General features: G+C 41.3%; 1 protein-coding gene across 1 annotated transcript in view; it reads left to right on the top strand.

Annotated features, from left to right (window-relative positions):
* The window catches only part of AFF3 (AF4/FMR2 family, member 3), a 618084-nt gene that overhangs the window by 451083 nt on the left and 156940 nt on the right, over window positions 1-10061 (top strand). Inside the window, exon 10 of the mRNA XM_006887856.1 lies at window positions 8843-8894. Coding sequence (XP_006887918.1) covers window positions 8843-8894 — 52 coding nt within the window. The remainder of the gene's footprint in view (window positions 1-8842; window positions 8895-10061) is intronic.

Genomic DNA, 10061 nt, shown 5'->3' with positions numbered 1-10061 from the left:
CCCCCCACCCCCAGTTCGCTCCTCTCTTTGGAAAGCAAAAGAAAAATTCTTTCTTTGGTAGATCTTTTCCCGTTTACTATGGGTAGATGTTGAGTTTTGCCAACACTGGTGCAATAGCGGGAAGAAATTGTACTGCAGTCCCAAAGGGGCATGGTTCAAATGCACAACCTACTCTGAAAGGACAAGAATGAACATGACCAGTCTACACCTATAAAATTTACTACCTCGAAAAACTCACTGGAGGGTCAGCTATGAGTCAAATCTGACTTGATGGTACACAACAGCAACATTTTGTTAGAGTCTGTTTTCCCCCATATAATGTGGCTTGTTTCCTTCTCAATTATCAGTTGACTTTACACAGAAGTGTTGCTATCTGAGTTTTCAATTCTATTCCATTAGTCTGTGTTACTGTTGCTGTACCAAGGTCATGCTGTTTTGACTACTTGTGGCTGTGTACTAAGTTTTGTGATCAAGGACTGTGATATGTCCTACTTTCAGGAGAACTTTGCTTATTCAGGGTCTCTTTCCTTTTCATAAAACTGCAGATTTCCTTTTCTCTCTCTTTCAAGAATAAGTCTGGTATCTGCATTGTGCTTGGGTTGAATGTCTAGATTGCTTTTTGATTGTCCTTTTGACTACATTGAGGTTTTAGAATACATATTCCTTGGCTTTCTCACTAGATGTTTTGTCAGTAGGCCTTGAGTAGATTCCAGGAACATATATTTACTAACAAACATTACAAATTATTTTGATAATCGTTCCCTGTCAGTAGCCTTCTGTCCTGGACATGCTCACCAAGTTGTGCCAAGAAATCTGGAGAACAACCACTTGGCCAACTGACTGGAATAGATCTGTATTTGTTCCCATCGCAAAGAAGGGTGACCCAACAGAGTGTGGAAACTATAGAACATTATCATTGATTTCACATGCAAGCAAGATTCTACCGAAGATTATCCAAAAACGACTGGAATAGCACATCAGCAAAGAACTGCCGGAAGTCCAGGCTGGGTTTAGAAGGGGTTGTGGTACTAAGGATATTGTAGCTAATGTTAGATGGATCTTAGCTGAAAGCAGGGAATACCAGAGGAAAGTCTATGTTTCATTGACTATGCAAAGGCATTTGACTGTGTGGATCATAACAAACTGTGGCTGACTCTGAGAAGATTGGGAATCCCAGAACACTTGATCGTGTTAATGAGAAACCTATACTTGAACCAAGAGGCAGTCGTCAGAACAGAGCACAGGAACACTGCATGGTTCAAAATTGGGAAGGGCGTACGCCACGGATGTGTCCTGTCTCCATACCTGTTCAACCTGTATGCAGAACAGATTATCCGGGAGGCTGGGCTCTATGAGGAAAATGTGGGGTCAGGATTGGTGGACGATTTATCAACAATCTGCGTTATGCAGATGACACAACCCTGCTTGCTGAAACTGAGGAGGACCTGAAGCGCTTGCTGCAGAGGGTCAAGGACTGCAGCCTACAATATGGATTGAGGCTCAATGTCAAGAAGACAAAGATTCTCACCACTGGACCAATTATCAGCATCAGGATGGATGGTGAAGAGATTGAGATTGTTGGCAGCTTTAGTTTGCTTGACTCTACAGTCAACACTCTTGGCCAGAAAATTAAAAGATGTATTGCCATGGGAAAGTCTCCTGTTAGGACCCTCTCCAAAGTATTGAAGAACAGTGGTGTCTCTCTGAAAACTAAGGTGTGTCTGATACAGGCCATAGTCTGTGCTATCACTTGTTATGCATCAGAGAGTTGAACAATGACTGAGGAGGATAGAAGGAGAACTGATGATTTTGAGCTGTGGTGCTGGAGAAGAGTATTGAGGGTACCATGGACTGCTAAGAAAACAAACAGATTCATCTGGAGAGGGTTAAACCTGGCGGCTCCTTGGAGGCAAGGATTCTGAGGCTCTGTCTAACATACTTTGGACATGTTGTAAGGAGGGAGAGGTCCTTGGAGAGGGACATCATGCTTGGTAGGGGGGAGGAACAGCACAGGAGAGAAAGGCCCTCTATGAGGTGGATTTATACAGTGATGGACGTATCAGAGACCATGCAATTGGCACAGGACAGAGCAGAGTTTAAGGCTGTTGTACATAGGGTCTCTATGAGTAGCAAGCACACAACAACAACAACATCAGTAGCCTAACTCTGGATAAATATTTTGTCTTTTAGATTAGCTTAGCTTATCTTTAAGGCCTTCTACCTACCTGTGACTCCTCTTCCTTCTTCCCTCTATAAATACTGGCTTAACTGGGTAGGTTTCAGTGAACTGTCAACCAATGCCTGCCAATTAAGGCATAAAGTATTAAACTTCCCAGGTGACAATTCTATTTTCATAATATTAATATTGTCATTTGGTGCTATATGTTTCATATCTTCTTTCTCTTCTACTCATATACTTTTAGTGCTGAAGGGTATAGGTATTCTGATGTTAAAAAATTACTTCTGGCCATAGACTTCTGTGATTATTCTGGATGAGTTAATACACTTGGAAGCAGAAGTATTTCTGGAAATCTTCCTAAATGGAGATGGTTCGCAATAACCTACAGCTATATGGAAGTGGCTGTAAACTATTTAAATATATCTATTAATATTCAACTGTATGAGAACTATTCACAATTCAGTTTGTCCTTATGTGAATGTCTGTGTTCCTGGTAGTCACCCCAACTCCATATTAAATGAAGTAAAACAATGTGTTAGAAGCAGGAGTGGCATCCACTTCCTAAACAACATGCCTCTGGAAACTCTATGAACTTTGATAAATGACGATGATAGTTGTAGAAAGGCTTCAGGCCTTTTAAAAGTTCATAGGATCGTTATAAGTCATACTTGACTCAATGGCAATCAAAAACAGCATCAACATAGGTCTTATTATTCTGAATTGAATTTTCATACTTTTCTATTGTTTCTTGTACAGTACTGGTAGTACCCTCTCTACTTCATGATGATTTTTTAATTCTTCTGTCTCTTTGCTTATGGTTTCAACTCTTTCTTCCTTCCACCACTTGCATTTTTTTGGGGTAACAATTCTTGGAATTTCATGTTAGTGTATTTTTTCTGCCTTCTCATCTTGGGGAGTACTTATTGGATCCAAAATTTGACCTGCTATTTTAGGAGGCTTGTTTTGTAGGGTTTTTTATGATGTTTGAACCTGACTTCTTCTTTGACATTATAGACGTTTTCTCTTGGTATATAGGAAGCAGCTTCTGTTGTGTCTGAGTGGCTAGTTGCCAGTTGTTGTTTTTATATTGTTGATAGTTAAGCATTGCACTGTAACTGGCTCCATTTGTGTCTTGGAGAAATCTACCATATATAGAGGCAAAAGATTCTTTGCCATAGCTTCTACAGATTCTGTTCCCTACTGCAGTTTTCTCAGTTGGTCTCCATGGGCAGTATTGTAATGGGGACCTTCGCTCTGCATGGCTATTTTCTAGCAGTGACAGACCCACTCTTTGTGGATCTCTTAAGGCAGAATTTCAGGGTTTCAGCAGAGACAGCTCAGTTCCCTGTTCCAGCAGCAAACTTCTCTGGTTTATTATGAGGTACAGGAAGGTAGGTTGTTTCCTTTTACCCAACTGTGGAGAGTTTGCTCTTTTGTGAGTCAGATGGAGAAGTAGTTCAACATCTCAGAGGTGTGTACCTTCAGAGGGCATATTTGAGGGAACTGGTTCCTGCAAAGGGGAGCAGATTCCCACTGGGGGACAGAGGAAGCTTAGTTTTCAGATGCTGCCCATGTGCTCTTTGGTGAGAGACCAAGTGAAGACAGTCTCTTAAACAAATGATCTTAGGGTGTCTATTTGCAGAAACATGAATACGGCCCATACTGCACATATATACAAAAACTAATTCAGGATGGATCAAGGATCTACATACAAAACCTTAAACTATGAAGGTCATGAAAGAAAGGGGAAAATCATGAAAGAAAAAAAATAAGGCCAAATGTAGGAACCTTAGTTATAGAAGACTCTCAACAAGATCTATTGACACAGTGACTGTAACAATTTGTTGCTATTGTTGTGTGCCATCAAGTCAAGTATGACTCATAGTGACTCTATGAACAACAGATCTGAACTCTGTCCTATCCTGTGCCATCCTCATCATCTCTGATACATTTGAAGCCATTGCTGTAGTCACCATGTCAGTCCATCTCATTGTGTGCTTTCCTCTCTTTTGCTGACTTTCCTCTTTTCCTATCCTATTTGTTCTCTTAGAAGTCTGTGGTATGTTCCGAACTTCTCTAGCACCACAACACAAAGGCATCAATTCTTCTTCTGTCATCCTTAGTCACTGTGCAGTTTATTGCCTCTGAAAACCCACTAAGGTCAGCTATGGGTAGTTTTGATTCACACACCAGCAACAACGTACGTGTGTGTGTGTGTGTGTGTGTGTGTGTGTGTGTGTGTGTGTGTGTGCAAACATCCTTTGATGGTTAGCAGTAATAGGAGGAGATAGATGAGAAGTGGAAGAAAAATTAATAATAATTAAAGATGGAAAACTGTGCCTGGACAGGATGAAGCCAGAGAAAACTCTGGTGGTGGTCCATAGTGGTCCTATTTGACGGAATATAGGCACAGAAGACTATTAAATGAACAAAATTACATGATAGACACATAGTAATCTGAGAAAGAGTTTCTTGATTATATCAAACAATTAACATTACATCACTAAATAAAAGGAAAACAGAAAACCGTGCAAGAGTAATGGACATCAGTGCACTAGTACATACACAGCCCTAGCTATAAGAAACATTACCAGTGGTTACATAGACATACCAATAGGATAAATGAAATGGATTGCGCTCATGATCATGCATAGCTTTTCCAGATGGTAGTTTAACATGAGTATCTGTATGTGCTGCAAGTATGTCAGTGTAGACAGTAGAAATAATTGGGAATAATGTTACATAAACTTCTTAACAAGAACCAAATATACTGAGGGAATGAGTCACTGGTCATGAGTTGTCAGGGTCAACTGGCATAACATAATCGACAAGGACAATGTTCTGTACTTTACATTGACGAGTAGCAACTGGAGACTTGCAGTTGGCTGAATGAGCTTAAAAATGGCCACCTAAAGTGCATTCCTTGATGTCTCCCTATCTCAAGCACAGAAGAGTTAAGAAAATGAAGGGTGCATAGAAACAGACCATGATCTTTACTCTCATGACACTGAGACAAGGAGAATTAGATAGTGGCTACCTGTATTATTACTAACTGCTCTGGAAGCAATCACAGTAAATGTCTTAGTCCTGGATAGAGTGCGAGATAAATGTACAAGAGACTCAAACTCGCACTAATGGCCAGGCTCACTGGTCTCTTGGACTGGTGGAGCCTCTGAGCCTATGACTATTAGCTGCTCTTTGAGCCTAGAATTGAACTCACTCCTGTGGCACAACTTATAGCCACAACTCAGAGACAGATCTATAAGAGGAACAGTAATACCAGAGAGTTAACCCTCCTTAGAACAGTCAAGTACATACGGTCACAAGAGCAACATTTGTCCGAGGATATGACTTAGAAAGGAGGAGAAATGGATGCATACAAGAACCATGGAAAGATAATTGGAAGAGTAATGATACGTGTGCAGGTTGTAGTCACTGTCTTAAGACTAAGTGTGTGTATAAATAATTAAATGGAATACCAGTCTGCTGGTTGCATTGGGAAAGTCTCTTGTCAGGGACTTCTCCAGAGTGCTGAAAAGCAATGATACCGGGCTAGAGACTAAGGTGTGCCTGATCCAGTCCTTAGTTTTCTCAATTACTTGCTATGTATCATGGAGCTGGACAAGGAAGAAGGATGACAGAAGAAGGATCAATGCTTTTGAGTTGTGATGTTTGAGTAGAATGTTGATGTTCCATGGATTGTCAAGGGAACAAACATTTGTCCTTCAGAGCTTGAAGCCAGGTTGCTCCTTGGAAGCAAGGATTTTGAAGCTCCATACTTTGGGAATGTTGTCAGGAGTGACTCGTCTTTAGAGAAGGGCATCATGCTTGTTGGAAAGGTAGCAGGACAGCACAGGACAGGAAAACCCTGGATGAGATGGATTGACATAGTAATTGGGATAATGAGAGTAGGTGTGTCAGAGACAATGAGACTGGCTCAGGTTAGAGCAGGGTTCAGAGCTACTGTTCATAGGGTTGCTATGAGTCACAGTCAACAACACATAACAACTCCAACATGTAAACTTCTACTCAAGTCATAAAAAATTTTATGAAAACTTTTAAAAAAAATATATCACCAGACCTTTCTTCCAGGCTATCTCTGAGTCAGTTCAAACTCAGCCTTTTATTTAGTAGTCAAGTGCTTGCCGTTTGTACCACTCAGGAGATTCCTTTCCTCATACAGTGCCTACTTCAACTAGTCAAAAACAAGCTGTGCTTTAAAGAGAGCCTGCCTTCCACACTGATTTTTCTATTATGGACCCTTTCAGTCAAGCCAGTCTCATGTGGTAACTGAGTCCCACATCTGGTTTGTGACTAAGCTAAGATCCCTTCTTCAGGGGCTGTTGAGAGACTTCCTTGTATTATTATTGTACTTCTTGTAGGTTTGTCTCTAGATTGTGGCTGCAGGTTGTGCCATAGGCGTGAATTCCATTCCAGGATCAAAAAGCAGCTAATCTCCATAATCTCAGGAGTTCTACCAGTCCATCAAACCAGGGACCCACAAGGCAGACAGGGAGCAACAAATGTGTGCATACTGTTGTTGTTATAAAGACAAAACTCTCAGTCACCCTTGACATGACTTCAGTGTAACAACAAAGAGCCTGTTGAAAACGATTGGGTCCGTCCTTCCCTTCCCTCCCCCCGCTTTCCCACCCACCAACAGGACCACCCACACGTAGCACGCCAAATGCTTGCAGGGCAGTCCTGGTGAGTAAACCAAATTGCAGTTGACTCTTTACTCTGAAAGAAAGAGTGAACAGTGGAGGCAGGAAAGCATCCCGCCTTCCAGGTCTTTTTGATCAGAAAGCCACGTGTGTCTTTGGGAGGAAAACAGTTGTGTTCATCGATGGCTCAGCTCAGCTCACAAACTGTGCTGTATTCTGCATCAGCACTCTGCCAGTCCCTGGAGACTCAAGGACAAAGAAACTCAGTCCCCTTTCCTGGGTGATTCCCAAACAATGTCCTCATAAATCACCCACAGATGTCTTCTCTCTTTGAGACCCTGAGTTTAAAGGAAACGAATGACATGCCAGATGTAGGGAACAATTAGGGGTGAAACAGCACAGTTTTGTCAATTCATTTTTTATGTGTTGATGTATTTGTGATTTAAATAATAGGAAAACAGTCCTTTTCACTTGCAGACCAGCAATATCTTGTGAGAAACCAGATTTGGAGTCCTTGTGATAATGACTTCTGATAATTTTGGCTTGTCAAAAAAATTACTTCAGACTTTCTCAGTGGCATTCCCTAGAACAAGTAGAAGAGTTTTTCTGCTTTACAAAAATTGGGACTGGAGGTCATTTGTAGACTCAGTGAATCTAAAGGAAGAATGGATTGTAGAGCTGGCCCAGCATAACACTTCCTTTTATAAATTGGTGAGGTGTGTGACTTGTCCAAAGCATATACAATTGGGGCAGAACTGGGGACTTGGCCTGCCCTCTTACGTCTCTCCCCCCAGTTTACCCCACACGTCACTGAAATTATTTGTGAAAACTGTTCTAGTGATGATAGGCCTATAATTGGCTTTCAGAGGAAAAGCGGCATATTTTAGGAGATGTACTTTGGATTAAAAGGAAGACACCAGGGATATCTAGCCCTAACTTAGTCATTTTGAAGCTGCGCTTTGCGTCCCAAATTTCAATAGAAGACTGGCCTCTGCTTGCGTTCAGGTCACTCTGCTTTTCTCTGTGTGTTTCATTTTGCTTCTGAGTAAGAATTCTTTTGAAGTTAATTAATCTGAAAACAACTATTCCATAATGAAACCATTTAGCAATTCTGATAAGAATATAATTTTGTCATTATCAGAATGAGTTTGGATTTTTTTTCCTCTTCCAAGGCTTCTCAAAAAGCTCTTTCCTGTTCAGTTCGACACGCAGAGTGAAGGCTGCCTACTCAGTGTGATCTTAGGCCAGATGCCTCCTTCACACCTTTGGCTGATGGAGGATATAAGTTGTTATTGCTCCCGGCTCAAGTTTCTTATCTTAGACTCTCAGTAGAATTTTACCTCCCCAGTCAGCATGTGTATACAGCACAGCACAAGGCACATGGAAAACAATGGAAAAATAATTGCATTCTTGAAACTTTATGGGGGGGGGGGGAAGCTACTACTAGCTTTGGTTTGTTTAAAAATATATTCTTGAACCAGTTTATGAAATCATAGAACTGTTGTTTCCAGTGTGTCAGAAAACTTACACACATTGCTGTGGAGCTGGAACCGACTCATAGCTGACCCCTGAGTGGGTTTGGGAGGCTGTCATATGGGAGGAGATGCCCACCTTTCCTTGGTGGAGCTCCTGGTGGATCTGAACTGCCAAAGAGGCACCTAGCAGTGCAACTCCCCATGGATCAGGCTGCCAGGGCTCTCTTTCCAACATATATCAGAGGAAAATCACCGAGAAAAGAAAAGAAAGCAAACATTAGGAAACCAAGTAATTTACTACTGAAATGGTGCTCTGATAACGCTACAAGTCACTGTGGAAGCCAGACTCTGCACAAGGCAGAAATGTGTCAGAGAAGGAAAATTCAAACTTCGCCCTGTCAAAGGCAGAAAGCTCACAAGACCCAGATAAACAAAGTCCCTTCACGGTCCAGCTCTCACAGATTTTGCTGTATTTAATTGTTCCATTGTTTTTGAACTAACTAAACCTCTGTTCTTTCTTTCAGAATGCTTGAAGATGACCTCAAGCTAAGTAGTGATGAAGAGGAGAATGAACAGGTAGGATATTCTTGTGTGACACCATCTTTGAATGTGACCCACACATCTCTGGACTTGGAGGCCCAGGATTGGGGTGGGTCCTGCTTAAGCCGACTCTGAGTTGTAGAGGCTGGGCAGAGATATTGTTTACTAACTCTGTGTCATTGGGCCAGTCTGTTAAACTTAAATGACCTTCCATTCCCTTCGGCGTGTAGCTCTGTGATTTATATGACACTGAGACCAACCAGAGGTGTTTCTGACAGAGTAGACTAGGATCAGGCTACTTCTTTGCAAAGCTGACTGGCTGACTCACCGGGTGACCTTAACTCATCAGCATGCAACAAGCAAGCTGGAGCATTAAATATTGAGAAGTCTTCCACAGATACTATTAACACCAAGAAGAAGCAAACGTAGCTGAGAGCCACAGTGGTGAATACAAAATAATCATGCTCCGTGTAGGCTGTTGGTCTTAAATGATAAATGTGCTTGAAATGTTCTCTCCTGGTATTGATTTATAAGCTCGAGACATCAGTCACGGGTTTATAAATAGTCTCTGATCAGTCCGTTAACATGAGAAAATACCCACTTAATATGCACCACTTTCCCTTTTACATTTCAGGAAATGTTTGTCTTTTAGAACAAGTTTGGAAACACAAGAGACAGATTTTCTTATGCTTCACTTTACAATTTTTCCTCATTACTTGTACTGAATTTTTGTCAACATTGTATAAACGTGATAGGTATAAAGACCATTCAGAGCTCTTTGTAATAAGTCATTTTTACATACAGCTCAAAGTACTTTTACAATTTGATTTCTTTTAGAATAATACATTTTATACAAAGGTACCATGAAATGTCATGAAGATGATTTGGCTGTGTAGACATGCAAATACAAATAAGGGGATGGGGGAGGTATGGGGAAGGGAGAGTTTTCACCAGTGCAGAGGTGAAATAAAAGTCAAGTGAAAATACTCAGGCAGGACCCCAGAGTAGAGCATGGCTATGAGGCTGCATGGGGGAAGCTTGCCTTGTGAGAGAACAGGAAGTGCCAAAGAAAGAACTGGCTGTGAGATAGAGCTCAAGGGATCTAAGAGCTTGATTATCAAGTGCAGAAAATCCCCCATGTAGGAAGTATAAGTGAGCAAAGAATGACTCAAGTGCTTTAACACTTTTTTTTTAATTTAGGTT

Source organism: Elephantulus edwardii, unplaced genomic scaffold (assembly GCF_000299155.1).
Source record: "Elephantulus edwardii isolate Elephantulus edwardi_28Jun2011 unplaced genomic scaffold, EleEdw1.0 scaffold00062, whole genome shotgun sequence".
In the NCBI taxonomy this organism is placed as follows: Eukaryota; Metazoa; Chordata; class Mammalia; order Macroscelidea; family Macroscelididae; genus Elephantulus; species Elephantulus edwardii.
The sequence above is the reverse complement of the archived record's forward strand: the minus strand, read 5'-3'. Positions and strand labels throughout refer to the sequence as shown.